Here is a 26,021-nt window from a genome sequence, read left to right as displayed (position 1 = left end):
GGGATGAATATGGTAAGATAAGCCAGAGGCGTAAGGGGAAAGAACCAAGGTGTCACTTGGTGATTAGTGTCACACAACTATTGAGAAACTTTGGGCAGAACAGGCGGTACAAAGTATAGTTATAAGGCAGGGAGGTAGGAAGGTTTTACTAACAGGCAACGTGAGACAAATTTTAATCAAAGCACAAGGTCAAATATAATGATGCATGATATGGTCGTGGATGTTCCAGTGTGACTTGACATTTGTGAAGAAAGTGGAGCGGCACGGTGGTTAACACAGCTGCCTCACAGCACCAGGGACCCAAGTTTGATTTTGGCCTTGGGTGACTGTGGACTTTGCATGTTTTCCCTGTGTCTGCTTGAATTTCCTCTGGGTGCTCTGGTTTCCTTCCACAGTCCAAATATGTGGTTAGGTAGATTGGCCATGCTAAATTGTCGCCCAGAGTCCAGGGATGCGCGGGTTAGCTTATGGGGTTATAGGACTAGGGTGGGGTGGGCAGGGCAGTGGACTTAGGTAGAGTCGTCTTTTGGAAGGTTGGTGTAGACTTGATGGGCCAAATGGCCTCCTTCTGCACTGAGGGATTCTATGATTCTAAAATCATATGTGTTAGGGGCAATTTAATAATTGATCTGCTGGTAGAGTTCAAATGGTGGACACGGTGAGCAGAATGGAAAAGTGAGCTCCAGCAGCCACAGTGGTGAGAATGTCAGCCAGGAGGATGGGGATATTTTTTTTTGATTCATTCACTGGACACAGGTGTTACTTTCAAAACCAACATTCATTGACCTGCCGTACGTGCCCTTGAAAAGGTGGTTGTGGAGTTATGTCTCGAGCTGCTGCAGTTTGCATGATTACAGTTTTTCATAATGGTTTTGATACAACTGAGTAGCTTGCTAGGCCATTTCAAAAGGCAGTTAAAAGCCACCCACATTGCTGTAGATCTGGAATCATAGACGGGACAGACTAGATAAGAGCAGATATCATTCAGGGGATAACATGTTACAGCAATTAGGTTTTTACTGCAAACAAGTAGTTTTACAATCACAATGACTGATATTAGCTTTATATTCCAGCATTATTTATTTAAGATATCAGGATATATTCTGCATGGAGGACTTCAGTACGTGTCAAGAGTGGCTGACTGAGCCCTGAAGGGCAAAGTTGACAGACTGGTCTCACAGCAGGCAGTGAAACAACCAACACGTGGAAAAACCCTACATGATTCTGTAACACACAAATCTACCTGTCACAGGTGCATCTATCCTTGACAGTGATGACGGAACACTCCCTACTTCTCTTGTTGAGTGCAGCTCCAACAACATTAAAATATTCAGCAAACCCTGGACCTCATCCACCACAGTAAACATTTCTACCCTGACAAAGCTGACAAAGTTCTGTCTCAAGTACTGTCCCTATCCCTTCCAAAGTTACCAACTTTGCTGCCACAAATCCACATGTGTACTGCATACCAACTATGGAGGCATTGCAGCAATTTGCAAAGGTTCTTTGGCAAGAATTTCCAAATCAGTGACCTCTACCACCTAGAAGAACATGGGCACAGTCAGCACATGAGAATTTCTGAGTCACACAGCATTTGACTTGGAAATATACCACTGTTCCTTTGTCACTCTATACCTAACATAATTGTGGGTGCACTTACATTATACTTCAGTATTCAGGAAGGCAGTTTACTGCCACCTTCTCAAGGGAAATTAATGCAAGCTTTGCCAGTGACGACAATGTCATACAAACGAGAAAACATTTAAATTAACTGAACCTAAATTCCTCAACTGCCGTGCTAAGATTTATATCCATGTCTTTGGATTATTAATCCAGTAACCAAACCACTAAACTTGTACCTGCTGCATCATTTTAAGAGGTGCAGTGGCAGGTTGCAGTTGCAATTACAGAAACAGAAACAAAATACAGATAAGTCACAGGCTTAGGTCTGGTGCAGCAGTTTAAATGAGTACACAAATAGACAGATAATTGATAATTTCTTAGCTTGCAATGTGATGGCACTACCCTATAATAAATAACAGGAGAATTTTATATGCAATGTATGCAACATTCCCATGATCAGTGAAAAGGTTGTATCAAAAGTATTTTAAATTTCCTGCTTTCTCAGTTATGCATGTTGAATTTATTTCAACTGTAACACAATACTTGTGATTTTAATTTGTAGAACTCCCTGGTAACTCTATCTCATCATCAAATTAACTATACAACTTACCCAAGCTGAATGCTGATGTAGAAAATATGCAACCTAATTTTAAAATAACTGCCATTCAACCATTGATAATATTTGGGATTTACATAGAAAGGAAGACATGAAGAGTAACAATGAGTAGATGCTGAAGATGAAATAAATTTAAACACTATTTATTAGTGCTACAGACCTCATTTTGACATCTCTTTTTTGTGAAAATGTTTCGAATGAAGATCTCTTGTACTTCTTCCTGTTTGACGAGGTACTGCCAAAGTCTCTTTACAGGAAGTGCAGTATGGTGTTTTGACCTAGACAGAAAAAGTAATTTCAACTGTGCCATAATTGACTTTTTAGTAGATGGTGCCCACCACACCACTCCCCATCCCAATTGTATAACTGAAAATAAGGAAAAAATGCACCTTCTTCACTAAAAGTCCCGAAGTGATAATACATACAATACAGTTCCCACATTTCATTAAAGTGTACTATTAGAACCATAGGACACAGGTTTCCAGCAAAGACTTCCATCAGTCTCATTAAATCTGTGCTGGCTCTGTTAGAGCAGTACAACACCAATCTCATTGCCTGGCTTTCTCCCCATTGCCTTGCATCATAATCCAAAAATGGTGAATTTTCACTTAGAAGATGCAATTTCTCCACCTCAACAAATTCCTTTGTCAAAAAATTCTATATTCAACAACCATCTGCATAATTTCTCCTCGGTTCTGTTAAATTGAACAGCTATTGTGACTAACACCACAGCCAAAGGAAATAGGAGTTATTTACCGCCCTGAAAATCTCTTGTAACTTGAAAACTTAGAATCACAAGAATCTTTTCATAATAGCTTCTAACCCTTGGCATTAACTCTAGTCAACTCTGTATACTATGAGTTTAATGTTTTTTCTTTAATAGCAAACTCAAAACTGCTAACTACTCGGTGGTTTAACCACAGTTATGAATGTGTAATTATTTTGTTATTCTTGTACTTTATGCCCCATCAATATCGAAAATATTGTTGTCCTTTATTATCTGCTTTCAGAGAATTATGGGGGCGAAATTTGTTCACATAGTGCTGCTGACGATTTGATTCACTGGAGGCAGATAGCGCAATGGGCTGTGCGTCTCCTCACTGAAGATAGTTAAATGGGGCACTCTTGCTGCGCTGCCTGCCCCCATATAATTAATACAAGTTGGCATACGCACACCTCCCCTCCGTACATTTGACCTCTCTGTCTGTGTTCATGCACAATGTTTTTCCATGGAATACATAACCTAATTTTTGCTTTCTTCCTAGAATTCTATTATCGTATGTCAATATCAATGTTTCTGGCAATTTCACTAATTTGTCCAGCTGGTATCATTGACAGGTGTTCCTAATATTTAATATGAATTTAATATCCAAATATTTACCAACCTTCCCCATCATTAATTGCCAGAAAGGAGCGAGACTGTGCTTATATCAAAGTTCAAAATATCACCATATTTCGATAATAAAAGTGGAATCAGTATTGAACCAGGGAGGTACTGATCCTTTTCCAACTTGCTACAATCTCACCAACACCCATTTATCTTAACTCAATTAACTAAATGTCTTTCCATATTTCATGTTATATGAAGTCATTTGGCAGTACAGAACTGGAGTATTGCTGAAAAAATACACTTCGCCCAAATGTTTAATTTTGCACTCATCAGGACAGTTGGTAGAATATCAATGTCAGTGGAAACAACAACTTTGTATTGTGTGAGAAGAGGGTACTGAATGATTGATAAGTGGACTGATTGGTAGAGGCATGGCCATGGAGAATGTACCAGTTGATGGTGATTGACAGTTGACCGCCAGACATAGTTTGAAATTTAAACCAAGAAGCTTGCCTCTGATTGGTTAAGGTATTGCCCTGTGGAATGAACCAGTGGATAGCTATCATTTTGCAGATAGAAGAAACATGTCCATGTCTTTTTCAACTAAACAAATGCTTGCAGGGGCAGCCATTTTCTGGTTCATTGATTAGTCAAGTCATTGCCACGGGCAGTGTCGACCAGCCTAGTTTGAGTTTAAACAAAAGTTTGGCAATTAACTGTTCCCTGGTGCTTTCTCCACGGCAACACCTTGATCAGAGTCCACTTAGCAAACAAATAACATCCTCTTCATACAGTAAAAGCTGTTGTCCCCCCTGATTTTTTGTAATGTCCTGAGTTCAGGATGAAAAGTTTCAACAAAATGTATTTTCTCAGCAATACTCATATATGTCTGAACTTTTCGAACAAGTCTCCTGAGACATGTTATTGCATGCTGAAAATCCTTAAAGACATGTACTGCTTTCTCTTGATCTACCCAATCAGCTACATCTTCATTGGTGTCATTAAATCTGTCAATCATGATTGGTCTTTAATAAATTTGTGCTAGCTGTCCTTAGTTAGCCTATGCATTTCTAAACGTTCATTAATTTCATCTTGAATTATGGATTCTAAAGATTTATCAGTCAGCATTAAACTAACTGGTCTACAGTTACCCAGTTTAATCTCCTTCCCTTATTAGATTGTTATATTATCTACTTTCCAGTTCCACAGCACTTGAACACTTGAGAACTTAAAAATCATGGTCAGAACCTCCAAAGACCATTCTCTTTCAACAGCCACCAGAGCTTGATAACTTAATCTATTCCAAAGTTCTACTCATACTTATCAGAACTAATTCCTAATTCGTAAGAATTTGCCTTCTTATAGTCAAGTCTCCTTATCTTTGACTTTTCAATCTTATTTTCTATTTTCAAATCAAGATCACAACTTAGGTAAGCGCAAATTCCTAACTGTTTGCTTGCTCACTTTGTCGCTTAATTAACTTGAACTTAGTGAACAACACATCTTTCTTTACTGAACAAAATCACACAGATCTAGAAAGCAGCTCTGGATAAATCATTTTTCACTTTGACTTTGTGGATTATATTTATTCTCATCTACCTTGGGATAATTAAAATGATCCAATATTGTTTGCTCACTCCTCTTACTTGAATGGTGTATTGGTGGGTTCCAGCAATGCTTTATGGACGAGAATAGCAGGACCTGAAGACATTGTGCCCTCACTGGCATGCATTGAGATGAAGTCTGGAGGAGGGCCACCAAATAATTCAAGACGCCGATGTAATACCTGTTCCCAGCGTTGAAGAGTTTTTAAAATTGCATGGCAAGATGGGGAACAAACAGGGAGTTCTGCAAAAGAAAAATAAAGATGCTAAGACATTGGTGAAATAACAAAACCAAGTTGCATTATAAAACTTTGGAAAATGATAAAAGGTTATTAAAGCTAATAACTTGAAAGACCACTGCATAAATTTCTCATGTAATAAAAATCTTCTGCTTGCTTTCCTTTAGAAAGTAGCTAAAGATAAAAAGACTTGAACATGTTTGTGACAAGGAATCATGTAATTACGACATTTAAAAATGTTTTAAAAATAAATTTATAGTACCCAATTCATTTTTTCCAATTAAGGGACAATTTAGCATGGCCAATCCAGCTACACTGCATATCTTTTGGGTTGTGGGGGGTGACACCCACGCAAACACGGGGAGAATGTGTAAACTCCACACGGACAGTGACCCAGAGCAGGGATCGAACCCGGGACCCCAGTGCCGTGAGACATCAGTGCTAGCCACTGAGCCACCGTGCTGCCCATAATTTCCACATTTTTCATAACCTGCAGTGAATGATAATGCTTCTAAGCCACTTGAAGTAGGTGGAATTATTAGACTTAAAGCAAGTAGAGACATCAATTTTACCGTTTTACCTTCTGTCGTTACGTCAAACCTGAACCGATATACTTGTATAAAATCACCAAATTGACCTCAGCATTTCTAGGTTTAATATAGTTAGAGTTTGCATGAATGAAGTACATACTAACAACTTACTAGTAGTGACCTTGATGGAGTATGTACATGCAAAATGAATAAATACGGGAGTGCTTTGCAAACTATTTTCCAATGTGATCCCATTTTAACCCACTACCACTTTGTTTGGGGCAATTAGGGATGGGCAACAAATTCTGGCATTCCAGCAGTACTCGTATCTTATGAAGAAAGTTCTTGAAAGTTAACATGACCTCATATTCCAGGGAAAAAACAGCAACAAAGGAAGAGGCACTTGTGTTAACTCAATTTTATTACAAAGGTAAGGCTGAAGCATGCGCAACAATCTTCAGCCAGAAATGCTGAACGGAGGATTCATCTCGGCCTCCTCCGGAGGTCCCCAGCACCTGTGATGCCAGTCTTCAGGCAATTTGATTCACTCCATATGATATCAAGAAACAGTTGAAGACACTGGATACTGCAAAGGCTTTGGCCCTGACAATAATCCGGCAATAGTACTGAAGCCTTGTGCTCCAGACCGCCGTGCCCCTATCCAACAAAGACCACATCCCATGAATGAATTTTTAAAAAAATTACTCCACTCTTTCTTGAGAGTTTTCCTGCCTGGTTGTTCCTCTACAAGTCTAAAGCCGAAAAAAGAAATCTTTTGATCAAAGTTTCCCATCTCACTGAGGAGACTACAGAACAATTTACATCCCAACCACCTGCTCGGAAAGCTCTGTTCACATTTTGACAGCTGTGGCAAATTCCATCACAGCAGCGGAAACAATCTATAACATTATAAACAATGAACAGCATTCTAACCAACAGCTTTTTCAGGGTAATAAACTTGCAGGGCTATATGAATAGAGTAGGAGGAGAATGGTATTGTTTGGAGTGCTCAGTAGAGAGTTGACATGGTCTCAATCTGGCGAATGGCCTCCTTCTGTGCCATAATAACACAGACTGTGCCAACATTCTAAAAAAGAGCAAATTCAACCCGTCTCCCAATGTTAACGGATCCTTTCAAAAAATCCATTATCCGGATCAACATCCTCACCAAACACTAATCAGTTCTCCCTTGGACCATATCCTGTATACCAAATTTCCTTGAAATCAGTCCATTAGTTTTTGAGATTTATTGCTTATCGACAAACAGACTAACCGAGGGTGAAACTGTTACCCCGATCCACAAACATGAGGATATTGGATATTATGGAGTATATCATACTTCATGCGAGTGACCACAAAACCTGTTAAGCTGGCTGCAGCTTAACATGTGACGATGAGCATTCAAAATTTGGACGGTAAAAAATGTGACGTTTAAACTTCACATTGTTTAAGGGTGGATTAGCGTTTAGGAACATGGGATATCTGGACAGGTGGTCTCTGAGTGCCATACAATAAACCCTCAATTAAAGTTCCAGTTGCATTCTTGAAAATCACCACTTTAAGTGAAATAACTTGATGTGAATCATGGTTCGCATAGGAATGAATGTTAAAGCCCTAGTAGGTTCCTTCGGATATTTCTGCCTGGAAAACCCAGGGGACAAGTCAAAATGCTGTACTCTACACATGCAGCATTGTGCATTCCTAGCTGGGATAGTTTGCAAAATAAAATAAATAAATAAATGTAACAAAAATACTGGATAAATTCAGGTTTGGTAACACAAAATCACCCAAACAAAATTGGAGTAGCACAAAGAGGTCACAAACACAGCATTTCTGAAACTTAGCTCAACCTTTGTGTGCTCTCCTTTCCCACCGCCCGTGTCTCTGTTTCCCTTCCCACCGTCTGTGCCTCTCCGTCTCCTTTCCCACCGTCCATCTGTCTCCGTCGCTCCCCTTTCTCAATGTCTGTCCATCTCTGTCGCTCCCCTTTCCAAACATCTATCCGTCTCGGTCTCTCTCTCTCTCTCTCTCCTTTCCCACCGTCTCTCTCCTTTCCCACCGTCTCTCTCCTTTCCCACCGTCTCTCTCCTTTCCCACCGTCTCTCTCCTTTCCCACCGTCTCTCTGTCTCTCCTTTCCCACCGTCTCTCTGTCTCTCCTTTCCCAACCGTCTCTCTGTCTCTCCTTTCCCACCGTCTCTCTGTCTCTCCTTTCCCAGCCCATCTCTTTATATCTCGCCTGTCTGCCTGTGACTTACTCTCTCCTTTCCCTTTATGTCTTTTTCCCACCCTGCTCCTTCTCACTCCCACCCAAGCTCAGGAGAGTGACTGAACAAGTGAAGGCTTTGGCCAATTCCCAGTTCGAGGCTGCACCTGGGTCAGGAGCTTGGACTGATTCCTTGCAGAGGCTGAGCCCCTTCCCCGGGTTTCAGATAGAATCGAGGTGGCAGTGGGGAGAAGTGGCGCATGGATGGGAGTCAGAGAAAGGATGGAGAGGCATGAACTGAGTTGGGGCTACACTCCCTTTCCCCTTCTCCTCCTCACCCCCATCTGGTACACCAGATTACTCATACCGCAGCATCTGGTCCCCGGCCCCGTGCTCGCATATCTCAGGCATCACTCTCTCCCCACAGCTTCTACCTCTGGTTACAGTGACGAGATTCCAGTATCAGGACATGGCAATGGCTGGCCCATAGTGCAGTGTAATGGAAAGGGGTGTCGGGGCCAGATGGCAGATGTAAACCTGTAAATAGCGATGCAGGAAAAAAAAATGCTCTCAAAATTAAACAACATTAAAGCAAATAATGTTAAGCGGAGTGACTTAAAGGGGAGACAAAAGAATAAGCTGAGGCAAAGAATGAATGACTATTGTCAATTGCACTGTATTATGGTCGTCTGGACCCCAGAAGTGATAATACTGCAGTCATGAGACTGAATCTAAATTTCAGGCACTGCTGTTTAAAATACCCTGAACAAAGACGAGGACTTTTAGCAAGTATAAAGAAGAGGGCTTTTAGCAAGTATAAAAAAGAGAGTTTTTAGCAAGTACAAGGGGAGAAAATCAACGGAATACAGAAAGTGCAGGATGGAGCTTAGGAAAGCAATTTGGAGAGCAGAGGGGATGTGAGAAAGCTCTGGTTGGTAAAAGTATGGAAATCCCAAGGTATTCTATAAGTATATCAATGGGAAGAAGATAACCAGGGAAAAGAGTAGGGTCCATGAGGGACCAACGGGAAAATCTGTAGGTGGAGGCAGAGGGCATTAGTCGGGTGTTGAATGAATACGTCACATCTGCCTTCACCCAAGAGAATGAGGAGGTCGATATGGAACTTGGGGAGAAAGACTGTGAGGTTCTTGAGAAAATTGTCATAGGGAGAGAGCAGGTATTGGAGGTGTTGGCAGACTTAAAAGTGGACAAATCTCCAGGTCCAGAGGAGTTGCGTCCCAGGATGCTGTGGGAGGTGAGGAAGGAGATTGCCAGGGCTCTGACCAGTTAATGTGGTCCCACTATTTAAGAAAGGTTGTAGAGATAGACCAGTGAGTCTCAAATCAGTGGTAGGCAAACTATTGGAGAAAATTCTTAAGGAGAGAATCTACCTCCACTTGGAGAGTTTATGACTTTTGGAGAGCAATGTTTAATCAGGAAAAGTCATGATGGCTTTTTCAGTTGGAGGTCATGCCTCACAAATTTGACTGAATATTTTGAGCATGGGACCATGAGGGTAGTGCAGTTCATAGAATCCCTTAACCTAACCTTCACATCCCTGGACACTAAGGGGCAATTTAAACACATGGCCAATCCATCTAACCTGGACAAATTCCTTGGGACAAAACCGGAGCACTTGAAAGAAGCCCAAGCAGACACGGGGAGAATGTGCAAACTCTACACAGTCACCTAAGGCCAGAATTGAACTGGGGTCCCTGGCGCTGTGAGGCAGCAGTGCTAATCACTGTGCCACCGAGATGTAGTTTACATGTATTTCAGCAAAGCCATTGACAAGGTCCCACATAGGACACTTATAAAGAAGACAAATGCACATGGGACACAGGGTAACTTGATAAGATGGATTCAAAATTGGCTTAGCTGTAGGGGACAGAGGGTGATGACAGATAGCTGCTTTAATGAATGGAAGCCAGTGTCTAGTGGCATACCACAGGGATCTGTGCTGGGTCCCTACTGTTAATCATATAAACGACTTAGATGACTATGTGGGGGGGTAGGATCAGTAGGTTTGCGGATGACACAAAGATTGGCCAGGTGGTTAACAGTGAGGTTGAGTGTCTTGGGTTACAGGAAGATAAAGACGGGATGGCCATATGGGTAGAAAAGTGGCAGATGGAATTTAACTCTGAAAAGGTGAGAGGTGATACACTTTGGAAGGAGTAATGTGACAAGGAAGTACTCAATGAATAGACTAATACTGGGAAGTTCCGAGGAACAGAGGGACCTTGGCATGTTTATCCATAGATCTCTGAAGGCGGAAGGGCAGGGTGGTGAAAAAGGAATATGGGACACTTGCCTCTGTCAATCGAGGCATAGGTTACAAACACAGGGAGGTCATGTTGGAGTTGTGTAGAACTTTGGTGAGGCCACAGCTGTAGTACTGTGTGCAATTCTGATTGCCACATCACAGGAAGGATGGGATTGCACTGGAGGCGATGCAGAAGGGATTCATCAGGATGTTACCTGGGATGGAACATTTATGTTAATAATAATAATCGCTTGTCACAAGTAGGCTTCAATGAAGTTACTGTGAAAAGCTCCTAGTCGCCACATTCCGGCGCCTGTTCGGGGAGGCTGGCACGGGAATTGAACCCGCGCTGCTGGCATTGCAAGCCAGCTATTTAGCCCACTGTGCTAAACCAGCCCCGATGAAGAGAGGTTGGATAGGCTTGGGTTGTTTTCATTGGAGCAGAGAAGACAGAGGGCAGGGGGGGGGGCGCGACCTGATCGAGGTGTGCAGGATATGAGGGGCATGGGCAGGGTGGATAGTCTATGGGCCAAGTGCTGGCAAATGTGATTAGGTCGGCAGGTCAGGTGTCTTTCATGCATCGATGCAGACTTGACGGGCCAAAGGGCCTCTTCTGCACTGTATTATTCTGTGATTCTGTGAAAGCAAATGCAGAACAGCTGAACCATCATAGTGGAAAGTCTAATGCAGCAAAAGACTGTCTTGTTCCAGCTTCCAAGTCCACCTCAGAACCAATCTCGCAGGTATTTGTGTAAAAGAGGTTTCACGGAAGGACAATCCTTTGTTTCTAAAAGACCTTAATTCAAACGAAAGAAAAACTCAACTAAGGCAAAATCAGGCGGCTTAGGCATGGACACCAGCTACAAAATCAGTTTTTATAATTGTGGCTTTAACTTCATCTGTATCTAAACTTGGCGTGTGTGATAGTATGACCGAGATAGTGTACTTTAAACATTTGGAGCAAGGTGTGATAATAAATAACCTGTATTTCTTAAATTTTAATAAATAAATTCCAGCAGCAAGTTTTTTAATTAGGAAAAATTAGTGTGAGGAATATACACACCTTAAATGCAAACATCCTGATTATGGACTTGGAGACCACACAAATTCTGTCCATTGTAGAACAGAGTAACTTCAGTATATAATTAATCTTGGTGCATTAAAGATGAACATACATAATTACAACATGTTTTTAAAAAAAAAGTACTCAGTGAAGTCCCTCTCCACCCCCCCTCCCCCAACCACACACATATGTCCCTCTTCTCAACGGCACTCCTCTGCTCCCCCTCCCCCACAAACCCACCCTCAAGGATGCTTCTTTTCCAATTCAGTGGGTAAAAAAAATAAGGGATACTTCAATGGGGGATGCTGGCGGTCAACAGGACCAAGGTTTTTTTCAGGGGGCGGGGAGGGGGAAAGAGCGGAAAAGGTGTGCTGCCAGGACTGCACAACGTGGGTGCACAGACACCAAAGATGCTCAGGCAGGTTTAGGAGGAGGCTCAAAGCAGTTTCCTAGTCACTGCATGAATAATTCCGGGATGAATAGCATCCAGGGAAGCCCACACATGGGATGAGGAACAGGAAGGAAAATTCAGGGACAATTCCAGTAAATCCAAGACGGTTGGTTGCCATGCCTCTTCTCAACCTCTCCCCGCCAACTCACTCTCCCCCAATTTACTCAGCAGCCATCAACAAAAATCCACACACTCCGAAGCTTTCTCCCCCCTTACACTCACTGAGCACCCAACCCTTAGAAACGCATGCTCCCACCTACCAGCCCCCCAAACCCCTCCAAGACTTGAGCTTTGCTGCTGTATCCACTCCTTTCCCACCTGCCGGAGCCCGGTGGCTCCACCAAGTAGCCAGAAGAAGAGCGTCCCCCTCCCCCACTGGTAGGATAAGTGGCTGCTCCCAGCCTCATTATCGGCCAAGAATATCCAGACTTTCAGACTCTCTCTTCACGTCTTCGGGCGGCAGCTGAGGGAAGGTGGAGGTGAGAAAAGAAAATCTACACGGATGTAATTCCATTATCCAAATGTCAGTAATTTCACATCGCTGTAGATTATAATTATAATCTTGCATCATATATATTCATACTGTGAAGATAAATTAAGAATTCATCATCCCACAACATGAGTTATTGCCTGGAACAGAGGACACATAGGGAGATAAAATTACATTATGAAACAAATAAAGTAATTAGCTACCTGAGAGATCCAACCCTGCCATTGGGTAAAAGTTCTTCAAATTATGAAGCACCAGCTGCACCATAGCATATCGCATCAGTGACCAGCTAAAATCAAAAAAATGACAAAATATTTCATTCAATTTGCAACAGCTTTTTTTTTGTTAATTAAGGTTTGACAAACTGACACCGCTCAGTGGTTAATAAAATCGGAGCAATTTAACTTTGGGCCTGTTTTATTTTCTAGCTGCAGATGCCATAAAATATTTTGAAGTAAAACTTGCCTCAATCTGAATTCATTCAGAATTCTACATATATTGTCATGTAACTTTAATTTTTCTCGCACAATTATGTTATTTTATATCTATATTTTTCGTGAATTGTGTTCTGTGAGCAATTTTCATACGAGTGAACAGAACACTTGTCCTCTTCAGTGTCAGCATTAAGCACTCTTCGTTCACATTTAATGCAAACAAGCTACATGTAAGGCCCCACTATTCCATCACTCAAATAAATCTCAACTTGAAACTCAATGCATTCTGCTAAACTAGTCAGGTTACACAGTCATTACAGTAGCTTCTGATTGGGGCTGACAGCTCATCAAATAATAAGCATTTCAGTACTGTTGAAGCTTTGGCGAGTTCGCACAGTTCAACTTGTATAGGGTACACAGTGTGTGAGAGAATGAATGCTTTAAGGTGGTGGATGTCGTAACGATGAAACAAGCTGTCCTGTCCTGCATGGTATTGTCCTGATGAGCTGCACTCATCCTGGCTAATAAAGAATATTCCATCACACAGCTGACTTGTGCCTTGTATGTAGATGGTGGACTGGCTTTGTGGGGAAGGTGAAACAAGTTATTCACTGCTGAATTCTCAGTCTCTGACCTGCTCTTGCAAATCAACATTTATATGACTGGTCCAGTTAAGTTCCTGGTCAACAGCAACGGCCCGGGTGTTGATGATGGAGGATTCAGCAATGGTAAAGCACTGAATGTCAAGAGCGAAGGTTAGATTCACTCTTTCTAGAAATGATCATTGCCTGGCACTTGTTTGGCATAAATGCTCCTTACCACTTACTAGTCTTGGCCTGCAAGTTATCCAGGGTTTGTTACATCGGGACACAGTGAATGGTTATTTTCAAACCTGAGAGAAGTATGCAAAGGATCCCCTCCAATGCACTCACCAAAATCACTGCTCCTTCACTGTCAACATTCTGGAAATCCCTCCCTAACAGCACTAGGTATACCTGCACCTCAGGAACTGCAGCTGTTCAAGGCAGCAACTAACCACCACCTTCCAAGGGCAAAATAGGGAATGGGCAAAATACGCTGGCCTAGGCAGAGACAGCCACATCCCGTAAATGAATTTTTAAAAAGTGGAGTTACTAAGAGGGATCAGTAATAGGATCATTGCTTTTCTTGCTGCATATAAATGATAGGCACTTTTGAATACAGGCCATAATTCCAATATTTTGTCGATAATGAGGCAGATTGGAATAGACTTCAGGGGTGCAACAATAGGATAGTGAAAGGAGCAGATCTGTGGCAGATTAAATTTAATAAGGGCCCATGGTATTCGAGGCAAGGTACTAACATGGATTGACGATTGGCTGTCAGGCAGAAGGCAGAGAGTTGGGATAAAAGGTTATTTTTTGGAATGGCAACCGGTGACGAGTGGTGTCCCGCAGGGTTCAGTGTTGGGGCCACAGCTGTTCTCTTTATATATTAACGATCTAGATGACTGGACTGGGGGCATTCTGGCTAAGTTTGCCGATGATACAAAGATAGGTGGAGGGGCAGGTAGTATGGAGGAGGTAGGGAGGCTGCAGAAAGATTTAGACAGTTTAGGAGAGTGGTCCAAGAAATGGCTGATGAAATTCAACGTGGGCAAGTGCGAGGTCTTGCACTTTGGAAAAAAGAATAGAGGCATGGACTATTTTCTAAACAGCGACAAAATTTATAATGCTGAAGGGCAAAGGGACTTGGGAGTCCTAGTCCAGGATTCGCTAAAGGTAAACTTGCAGGTTGAGTCCGTAATTAAGAAAGCGAATGCAATGTTGCCATTTATCTCAAGACGCTTGGAATATAAAAGCAGGGATGTACTTCTGAAGCTTTATAAAGCATTAGTTAGGCCCCATTTAGAATACTGTGAGCAATTTTGGGCCCCACACCTCAGGAAGGACATACTGGCACTGGAGCGGGTCCAGCAGAGATTCACACGGATGATCCCAGGAATGGTAGGCCTAACATACGATGAACGTCTGAGGATCCTGGGATTATATTCATTGGAGTTTAGGAGGTTGAGGGGAGATCTAATAGAAACTTACAAGATAATGAATGACTTAGATAGGGTGGACGTAGGGAAGTTGTTTCCATTAGTAGGGGAGACTAGGACCCGGGGGCACAGCCTTAGAATAAAAGGGAGTCACTTTAGAACAGAGATGAGGAGAAATTTCTTCAGCCAGAGATGGTGGGTCTGTGGAATTCATTGCCACAGAGGGCGGTGGAGGCCGGGACGTTGAGTGTCTTTAAGACAGAAGTTGATAAATTCTTGATTTCTCGAGGAATTAAGGGCTATGGAGAGAGAGCGGGTAAATGGAGTTGAAATCAGCCATGATTGAATGGTGGAGTGGACTCGATGGGCCGAATGGCCTTACTTCCGCTACTATGTCTTATCGTCTTATGGTCTTATGGAAGTGATGCAAAAATAAAAAATACGTGACAATCTCAGCAGGTCTGACAGCATCTGTGCAGAGAGTATGGGCTAACGTTGAGAGTCTGGAGGACTTTGTCAAAGCTCGGCAAAGAGTCATCCAGATTCGAAACATTATCTCCCTTCTCTCTACATATGCTCTACAGTGTTTTACAAAGTTCATGAAATTTCGGGTAGATATATCATGAAATAGTTGAAGAGAATAACTACACAATAAAAATCACGAGCATTCTTAAAAGGTCTTAAAAGCCATAATTTGCAACTATGTACCCCCCTATTTCAGCTCTAACAACTATGTACCATGGTAAAAGAATGGGAAGGACAAGGAACAGAAGAGTAATCAAAAGGATAACATTAAAAAAAAAAATTCCAATTAAGGGGCAATTTGGCGTGGCCAATCCAGCTACCCTGTACATCTTTGGATTGTGACCCATGCAAACATGGGGAGAATGTGCAAACTCCACACTGACAGTGACCTGGGGCTGGGATCAAACTCAGGTCCTTGGCACAGTGAGGCAGTAATGTTAACCACTATGCCACCGTGCTGCCCCCGTCAAAAGGAGAACATGGTAGGACGATGGTGGAGGGAGGGGATGAAAATTAAGATATCAAAGTCATTTTTATCAAGTTAAAACAAACCAAACTCGCTCTTACCTGAATGAGTTTGGATTTGAATGTTCCTGAAGCTGTATGTCTGAAGCAAAAGCATCTTCCTCATCATCACTGCCCTGGCTCTCTTCTGAATCATATTCACTTTTATTCTGTGCTGGGGGAAGGAAGGGCTAGAAAAAGGAATATATGCAATTTATATCAGCTGCAACTACTGATTAAAATTTTGATTCTAGATCTAACTTAAATGACCTGTAATATCTAGTTATTTATCGCGTTAATATTTGCTCATTTTTTCCATAAACTAACTAATTTATTCTTGTGGCATTTCTTTCTTATTGATGAATGGAATGAAATGATTAGTAGGAACAAAAAGCACAATACTAAAGATACTGGAGATTTGAAAGAAAAACAGAAAATGCGCATACTCTGGTTTCAACATGGTTGCTGAGGCACATTCTCAATCAAGAAAGCGAAACCTGGAAGCATGGGTTTCCTGAACCCAATGTCTTATTTATTTTCTGTAGATTTCCTGCAGCTGTCAGGTGTGAAAAAATGCAGCACATGGATGAAGTGTGGGGTAGGATGAGGAGATGCTCATCGGGGGAAGGAGGAGCTACATCGGTCAGGTTGGGGTTTACTACATTGCTTGTTGAGCCTGGACGAAACACTCCTGTTCGTCCTACTCCACAAGCAGTGCTGCAAGGGCACTTAAATTCACTTTACATCCACCTGCAGTATTTCCAGGGGCCAGGAAAATCCAGCTGACTAGTTAAAATAGAATCTTTAAAATGAGGCATTCCCATTCAAATATTCAACCTGCCTCCCGAGAGATTGACTGCCCACACCTCATCCTGCCTGTGTAAAAACTGAAAGTGGAGAGGGGGTTGTGTTACTGTTTCAGACTTTTAACTTTTTTATCTGAGGGAGATAATGATAACCATAACTTGTTCATCCTGACAAGTAAAGATACCACAAGCGAATAAATCTCACTCGATTTAAATCTTAGTCTGGGTATCCAATTGACCACTGAGGCCTTTGCATGCATTAGCTTGGTACAAAGACAATTAGACCAGTTTGAATATGAAATCAGCACATACATCGGTGTCCTGCACAGATGTCTATTACCATTTCATCTTAGAGGATTAGAAAATATGAATACCTATGTTAAAAATCAAATTTACAAAAAAAGTGTAGATTTAAAAGAGTGGTATGTAGATATCACAGAATAATAGTGCAGAAGAGGCGCTTTGGCCCACCGAGTCTGCACCGATGCATGAAAAGCACCTGAACTGCCTACCTAATCCCATTTGCTAACTCTTGGCCCATAACCTTGAATGTTATGACGTGCCAAGTGCTCATTCACTCACTTTTTAAAGGATGTGAGGCAACTCACTCTACCACCCTCCCAGGCAGTGCATTCCACCCTCTGGGTAAAAAAGCTTTTCCTCAAATCACTCCAAAACCTCCTGCCTCTCATAGAATCATAGACTTTACAGTGCAGAAGGAGGCTATTCGGCCCATCGAGTCTGCACCGGTCCTTGGAAAGAGCTCCCTACTTAAGCCCACACCTCCACCCTATCTCCATAACCCAGTAACAGCACCTAACCTTTTTGGACACTAAGGGCAATTTAGCATGGCCAATCCATCTAACCTACGCATCTTTGGACGTTGAACTTGTGTCCCTTGTAACTGACCCTTCAACTAAGGGTAACAGCTGCTCCCTATCCACCCTGTCCATGCCACTAATAATCTTGCACACCTCGATCAGGCTGCCCCAAAGCAGTCTTCTCTGCTCCAATGGAAACAACCCATGCCTATCATGTCTCTTCACAACTAAAATGTTCCATCTCAGGCAACATCCTGATGGATATCCTCTGCAACCCCTGCAGTGCAATCACATCCTTTCTATATTGATGACCAGAATTGCACACAGTACTCCAGCTGTGTCCTCAACAAAGTTCTATACAACTCCAACATAACCTCCCTGCTTTTGTAATCGATGGCTCGATTGATAAAGCGTCCCAAGTGCTTTTCCACCACCCTATTAACCTGCCCTTCTGCCTTCAGAGATCTATGGACAAATACACCAAGGTCCCTTTGTTCTTTGGAACTGCTCAGTGTCAAACCATTCATTGACTACTTCCTTGTCACCTCACACCTTTCAGGGCTAAATTCCATATGCCACTTTCCCACCCATATGACCATCCCATCTATATCTTTCTGTAACCCAAGACACTCAACCTCACTGTTAACCACTCGGCCAATTTTTGTGTCATCTGCAAACTTACTGATCCTACCCCCCATGTAGTCACCCAAGTTGTTTATATAAATGGTATACAGTAGGGACCCAGCACATATTCTTATGGTATTCCACTGGACACTGGCTTCCAGTCACTAAAGCAGCTGTCTATCATCACTCGGTTTTCTACAGCTAAGCCAATTTTGAATCCACTTCACCAAATTGCCCTGTATCCTCTGTGCATTTGCCTTCTTTGTAAGTTGCTCATGTGGGACCTTGTCAAAGGCTTTGCTGAAATCCATGTAAACTACATCAACCGCACTACCCTCATCTGCACACCTTTTTTTAAAAAATGTATTTGATTCCAAACGTATATAAAAGGCTACTTATAGTAATCCCTAAATACCTCGCTTAACTTCCCCGGCTCTGATACCACACCCCCGGCCCCAGTCCGTATCTTCAATATTTCCCTGGACGTGGCTTGCCTCTGCAGCTGATGCGCTAACCTTCTCCCCGTATTTGTACTGCACCCCTTTTGCCCTATGCAGCTGTCCTACTGCCCTCCCCATTGTTAACCTATTAAATTGCCCTTGTAATTTTTTCTTCCTCGCCAGTCCCTCTGTGGTAGGCGCCCTCGAGTACTCCCTATCTACTTCCACTTTCTCGTTCATTAGCTGTTCATATTCCTCCCTCCTTTTTCTATCTGTATGAGCCTGAAACAAGATCATCTCCCCTCGGACCACAGCTTTTATCGCTTCCCAAAACGTAGCTGCTGACACCTCCCTGTTTTGGTTCAATTCTGCATAATCTTTAATTACAGCCCGCACAGTATCCATATTGGTATAAAATAAACCCCCACTCTACCCCTTCTCAAGTAATTCAAAGTGCCAGCATTTCCGTCTCCCAAAATTATTCAGTTCAGTTCTCCGCCAGTTTATGCTCCTTGATGAAGTCATTGGCTGCTTCCGGGGTCTCAAAATGGTATTCCCAGCCTTCATAGGTCACCCATAGTTTCGCCGGGTAGAGCACCCCAAACCTGATCCGCTGTCGATACAGCACTGCCTTGGCTCTGTTGAACCCCGCACAACGTTTTGCCAGCTCAGCTTCAATGTCCTGGTGTATTCGGACCTTGTTCCCCTCCCATTCGCAGTTGCACTTCTCCCTGGCCCATTGCAGAATCTTCGCCTTCTCCATGCCTTGTGGAGCCTCACGAGCACTGCATGCTGTAGCACCCCTGCTCTAGGCTTCTGCCTCAGAGACCTATGTGCTTCGTTCACTTCAGGTCCAGCACCCCCTTTGCCACCAGTCCCGCCAACATCCTCGAAACGTACCTCATGCACTCACACCTTCCACTTCTTTAGGCAGGCCGACTATCCGCAGATTCTGCCATCTCAACCTATTTTCCTGCTCCGCCACCTTTCCTCCCAATGTCTTGCAAAAGTCTCCCAAGAGCCCCACCTCCGCCTCCAATGCCACACCAGATCGCTGTGGTCCGACATCACCCTCTCAATCTCTCGGATCTGCGATCCCTGCGCCTCCAAGCATTTCTCCATCCTCTCCATCGATCCCTTCAGGGGTGCCACAACCCCTTCGATGGCCTTCGAGCGATCCTCCTGCATCACCTTCCTCTGCTGGTGGAACGCTTCCTTGATGAAGACCATCAACTGTTCCATTTGGGGCTTTGCGACTTGCACTGGCCCTTCCCCCTCCACCATCCTTCCACTGGCTGCTGCGCCATAGGTCTCTTCCAACTCCTTGGCCAAGTCCTTCACCTTCTTATGCCGGATTTGTTAACCAGTAGACACACCATTCCCGCCCGACCTTCAGTTTCACTTTTCCATCGAAGTTGCACCCGACTTCAGCTAAAAAGAGCTCTTTTCTACGCCTTCAAGCAGGAGCTGCCCTGTGTGCGACTACTCACACAATGTCTGCCACCGGAAGTCCCTCATCTACATACCTAGTCACATGCTCAAAAAATTCAATCAAATTTGTTAGGCATGACCTCCATTAGCTGTTCTCCAGTCCTCTGGCATTCCGCCGAAGTCAGAAAGGATTTAAAAAGTTGGGTGACAGCACCTGTAATCTCCTCCTCCACCCACCCCTCCCCCACCCCCGCCTCCCACAGCATCCTGGGACACAATTCATCTGGACCTGGATATTTGTCCATTTCGAAGTCTGCCAACATCTCCAATACCTCGTCACTCTCTATGACAATTTTCTCAAGAACCCCAAGTTCGTTATCTGCCTCCTCATTCTCTTGATGAAGACACGCTACCAATGTCTTCTGGCCCCACCTACAGATTTCCCCATTGGTTCCTAATAGGCCCTACTCTTTCCCTGATTCTCTTCCCATTGATATACTAATAGAATATCTTGGGATATTCCCTACTTTTACCAGCTGGCACTTTCTCATATCCCCTCTTTGCTCTCCTAATTGTTTTCTTCAGTTCCACCCTTCCCTTTCTGTACTCCATTCATGCCTCCCTTGATTTGCTCCCCTTGTACTTGCTAAAAGCCTCTCTTTTCCTTCTCATCTTATCCTGAATGTCTCTGGTCATCGATGGTTCTCTGGGCTTGTGACTCCTTCCTATTACCTGAGAGGGAACATGTTGGGCCTGTACCCTCCCCATTTCCTTTTTGAACTGCTCTTCTGTCGATTTCCCCACAAGTAACTCTTTCCAGTCTACCTTGGCCAAATCCTGCCTTATTTTACTAAACATCTGCTCTCCCCCAGTCCAAAACCTTTTTTTCTAACTTGTCCATTTCTTTTTTCAATAGCAAACTTAAACTGTACCATGTTGCGGTCGCTATCACCAAAATGCTCCCCCAACAACACATCAATCACCTGTCCAACTTCATTCCCCAGAATTTGGATCAGCACTACACAGTCCCTTATTGGACCCTCTACATATTGAGTTAAAAAGTTCTCCTGTGTACAATTTTAGAACTCTACTCTATCTAAGCAGTGACTATCCCAGTTAATGTTGGGAAAGTTGAAATCACCCAATATAATTAGCCTATTATTATTTTTACACACCTCTGCAAACTGCACACATATCTGCTCCTCAAATTCCTGCTGATTATCTTGTGGGCTATAATAAACACCGAGCATGGTAGCTGTCCCTTTTTTGTTCCTAAGCTCTACCCACAAAACTTCATTTGATGCTCCCTCATCTCTCCTTACAGCAGTAACTGACTCCTTAACTAATGCAATGCCCTCTCCTCTTTTACCCCTTCCTCCGTATTGCCTGAAGATTCTATATCCCAGGTTCGTGAGCTGCCCCTCTCTCAATCACATCTCCGTGATGGCTACTATATCACAATTCCATGTGTCAATCCTCGCCCTTAACTCAATCCTTTTACATGTAATACTCCTGGCATTAAAGTAGAGGCCATCCAGCCTGGTCCTACTCCCTTGTTAAATTTACTACCACTGTATTCCCTCTGACATGATTGCTTTTCTGTATTATGCTGTGCCCCTATTCTGCTAACTGCCTGGGTCCCCTCCTCCTGCTAATTAGTCTAAATTACTTGAGGTATAACTAATAATAACATATAACAAAAATATAGATCCAATATCAATAATGTACATTCGTCGACCATTGAGATTTTAAAGTGTTAATGCTATCATATCTTGTTGTTCGCTTGGTGGGTTTGGATGGATGAGTTTGTATATGTATTAATGTGGTATATTATTAACATGATACATTAATGTTAATACAAATATTCAGGTTCCAATTAACAATACAGAGATTAATCGACTTTTTCTTGTGTGCACTTCAATGATTTCCAACTTGTTCCAACATGCAAACAAAAAATTACCTTTGCTATAAAATAATCCCAGATACTAAGTTCAGGAGGAATGAACTTCTCGTTATAGACTGAAATCCCTTGGCCAACAACTGGAGGAGGACTGTGAGAGGATGCTCTAGATTCTCTGCTCGTTGATTCTTTGCGATGGAAATGGCTGCGATATCTATCAGAGGGAGGAGTAACTGCTGCAAAGGAAGTACAGAAGAAGTTATACACAATGCACTCCATTTGTTGAGGAAAAATGTAGATGAGAATCTAATAACTATAGTAAGGCAATTTCAATTTTTTTCCACTAAAAAATTAAACTGAAACAGGCTAATGAATAGCACAACTATAAAACCAACAAGCACAAATACAAGTGAACGTCAGCGTTTTTTTTTTTTTTTTTTTTTTATAAAGCATTCTGAATGCATACAAGCCTAAATAAAAATGGACAAGGCACTGAACATTCAAATTCATGCTAATTCTACCACGCAATTTAAGTAAATTTCTTTAATATTGCACGTGTTCAGAAGAGGCAAATAAGAAAATTTCATATACCGTCCATTCTGCAGCATTGATATGCAGATACATAAATGCAAAAACTGAAATTTAAGAAATGGAAGTGGCAACTGTTTTCACAGAAATTTTTGAATTTCTTGCAAAATGTCAGTTAGGAAATAGGAAATGAATCAGTTATTTTTTACAATAAAAATCGGAATGAGTTGTTGAAATTTAACTTAATATTCAAGTAATTTTCCTACATAAAAGTATCACACAAAAATGGAGCTGTCTAAACTTGAATAGTACGATAACAATACATGCAGAAATCCTGTGCATAGATAGCCTGCCCATGCACTTAACCATGCACATTTTGCATTTACACAGGAAACCATTTGGCAGCTCGAACAAACCAATATCAACACGGTTAATACTAAAAACACTTAGAAATCAAATGCATTTTACACAGTTTTAATATGACAGATAATTCTGCATTGATTTGTTTGCACTCAAACAGTTTCAGGCTTCAAATGGTTAGTCTTTTAAAATCAGTCAACTCCTTCACAAAAGCCAGGTCTGCTTTCTGCTGTGTGATGGTTAACTGGATAGCTATAATACAAAAAGGCTAGGCAGATCAAGTATTTACTCACCAACCTCACCAGTAAACTTAACTATTTCAGGCTCAAGTATACTGAAATGGTAGGGATCAACCTGCAGCTCTGGATCAGACAATTCTCCTACTGTTTCTATCTCTTCAGTGGAAAAGTAATGAAAAGGACATGGGGAGAAAAATAAAGTGAAGAGAAACAAAAATAAAATGAAGATTCCCCTCCTTAGAAACACAGATCCCTTTCTGTAAAGGCAGGTATTACAATATTTAAAAAACAAGGTAATGAAAATCACAATATATCCCTAGTTTTAAATACTGAGGAGTACCATATCTCACAGTACATTGGATTGTGTTATTTGCAGCATTTTTGTCTTGAATAAAAATTCTAACACCCTTCTGGCAGCTAGAAAGTGCACTGTTTATCTGTTTATTAGAGTATCACATAAGTATTGTGTTTCTGGGGGGAGGGGCAGGGGGGGGGGGGAGAGAAGAGAGAGAGAGAGAGAAAGAAAGAGAGGCAGAGACAGTCAAGTTTGACAGTGAACTGATCAAGTTTGCCGATGATACAAAGATAGGTGGAGGGGCAGGTAGTATGGAGGCGATGGGGAGGCTGCAGAAAGTTTTAGACAGTTTAGGAGAGTGGTCCAAGAAATGGCTGATGAAATTCAACATGGGCAAGTGCGAGGTCTTGCACTTTGGAAAAAAGAATAGAGGCATGGACTATTTTCTAAACGGTGACAAAATTCATAATGCTGAAGTGCAAAGGGACTTGGGAGCCCTAGTCCAGGATTCTCTAAAGGTAAACTTGCAGGTTGAGTCCGTAATTAAGAAAGCAAATGCAATGTTGCCATTTATCTCAAGAGGCTTGAAATATAAAAGCAAGGATGTACTTCTGAAGCTTTATAAAGCACTAGTTAGGCCCCATTTAGAATACGGTGAGCAATTTTGGGCCCCACACCTCAGGAAGGACATACTGGCATTGGAGCGGGTCCAGCAGAGATTCACACGGATGATCCCAGGAATGGTAGGCCGAACATACGATGAACGTCTGAGGATCCTGGGATTATATTCATTGGAGTTTAGGAGGTTGAGGGGAGATCTAATAGAAACTTACAAGATAATGAATGGCTTAGATATGGTGGACGTAGGAAAGTTGTTTCCATTAGCAGGGGAGACTAGGACCCGGGGGCACAGCCTTAGAATAAAAGGGAGTCACTTTAGAACAGAGATCAGGAGACATTTCTTCAGCCAGAGAGTGGTGGGTCTGTGGAATTCATTGCCACAGAGGGCGGTGGAGGCCAGGACGTTGAGTGTCTTTAACACAGAAGTTGATAAATTCTTGATTTCTCGAGGAGTTAAGGGCTATGGAGAGAGAGCGGGTAAATGGAGTTGAAATCAGCCATGATTGAATGGTGGAGTGGACTCGATGGGCCGAATGGCCTTACTTCCGCTCCTATGTCTTATGGTCTAACTCATCTTTGAAGTCTTTATTTTGCAGTAACAGTTAAGTATATTCACATGGAAAGTTGAAGTAGTGTGAGGACTATTTGGCTTGTATGGCTGCCCCCAAAATTAATTATTTTCATGTTGGAGAACTTCAGTACTCAGTACGAGGAAGGGAATAGTTGGCCAATTTAGGGTTCTATCTTGTTTCACAATCTCAAGTCATGGAGTATAAACAAATGCACTAAAAAGCTTTATTCTGTCGAACACAAATTAATCTTCACCTACCCCCCAAAAGCACAAGTGTGATTTTTCTTTCTATTTTCCAAAGAAACTATCCCCTAAGGTTTCTACATAACGGTCCACTGTCAGGAATACAGAGTTCATAAGTTATATTCCTTGGAATGTAACTTTTAATTTTAGGAATTAAGGTTTTAACTCTGCAGATCTGGGGGAAAACCGGATTTAAAACTAGCAAACATCTGATGTAAAAACAAACCTGAGTTAATTACAATTCAGAAAACTGGGCCATGTTGACTTGAGAGGTTAACAGCTAGAAGGGTAAGAGTCATGAAACTACAGATGGAGAAACTTAGGGCGCATGTCCGGTTTTGGATCCTGCTGCAGATGCCGAAAAACGTCTCTCTATTTAACGGACTTTGCTGTTGTTTTTTGACTTTGAGGAGTTTTTTTCTGCCGAGGCCGCACTTAAGAGACATTTCTGCTGGCAAGCAGACCGGGGCACCATTTTGTCTGGCTGCAGTGGATCTCTCCAACCATCCCCCACCCCCCGTACCACCCTCTGGTTGGCTCCTGAGAACATCCCCTTACATTGGTAAATACTAAATGGGACCCTGGCAAGGTCTCCTAGATGCGACCGTTAGGTCCCGTGTGCTGGGAGAAACCCGCAAACACATATTTAAATTAGCCTAATAGCTCATTTAAATATGCTGATCTGGATCATGCTCAGTGAGGGCGAGATTCAGATTGTGGCGTCTCGCGAGACTCCATTAAATGTGGTGAGGTGTTTTTTGACTGTTGCAAATCTCACAAGAGGCCTCTTGAGAGATTCAATGGTCTCATCCTTACACCAAGTTGGGTACGCCAAGGCCATTAAATCGCATCCTTAAACAATGTGGGCCTTCAGGTGGAAACTTTGATGTCTGCAATCCCTGCAGTACGGGCAGTCAATAGATGTGTTTTTGTTTTGGGAGTTGGAGCTAAACTAGTTTAGAAGCATTTGGCAAACCCTGAAGCGCTGCAAAAATCCATTTCTTTCTTCCGATTAAAGAAGGAATTTAAAATGAGGTCTACTTAATTGAAAGGTCTGCGAGAGTGCATACCAAGCATGCCATCAGTTTTGGGAAATTCTCGGTATTCAATTTGTCTATCTGTTTGTTGAGTGTTTTACTTGCAACTTGTGTGCGCGCAGTTTGTAGCTCGCTGACAGAAGTTGCCAAAGTAAACGACAGTTAGTCAGGCCTGCACTGTAAGCAGAGAAAAAGCTAACTTA

General features: G+C 42.4%; 1 protein-coding gene across 3 annotated transcripts in view; it reads right to left on the bottom strand.

The window, feature by feature from the left end:
• LOC140429471 (dmX-like protein 1) overlaps window positions 1-26,021 on the bottom strand; it is a 366,142-nt gene that overhangs the window by 77,144 nt on the left and 262,977 nt on the right. For all 3 annotated transcript variants that reach the window (XM_072516509.1, XM_072516511.1, XM_072516510.1), the window contains exons 29-33: window positions 21,985-22,160; window positions 15,966-16,093; window positions 12,620-12,705; window positions 5,216-5,417; window positions 2,400-2,517 (exon numbers count right to left, since the gene is read on the bottom strand). In XM_072516509.1, the coding sequence (XP_072372610.1) occupies window positions 2,400-2,517; window positions 5,216-5,417; window positions 12,620-12,705; window positions 15,966-16,093; window positions 21,985-22,160 (710 nt within the window). The remainder of the gene's footprint in view (window positions 1-2,399; window positions 2,518-5,215; window positions 5,418-12,619; window positions 12,706-15,965; window positions 16,094-21,984; window positions 22,161-26,021) is intronic.

This window comes from Scyliorhinus torazame, chromosome 9, assembly GCF_047496885.1.
Source record: "Scyliorhinus torazame isolate Kashiwa2021f chromosome 9, sScyTor2.1, whole genome shotgun sequence".
NCBI lineage: Eukaryota > Metazoa > Chordata > Chondrichthyes > Carcharhiniformes > Scyliorhinidae > Scyliorhinus > Scyliorhinus torazame.
This window is presented reverse-complemented; position numbering and strand designations above follow the sequence as displayed.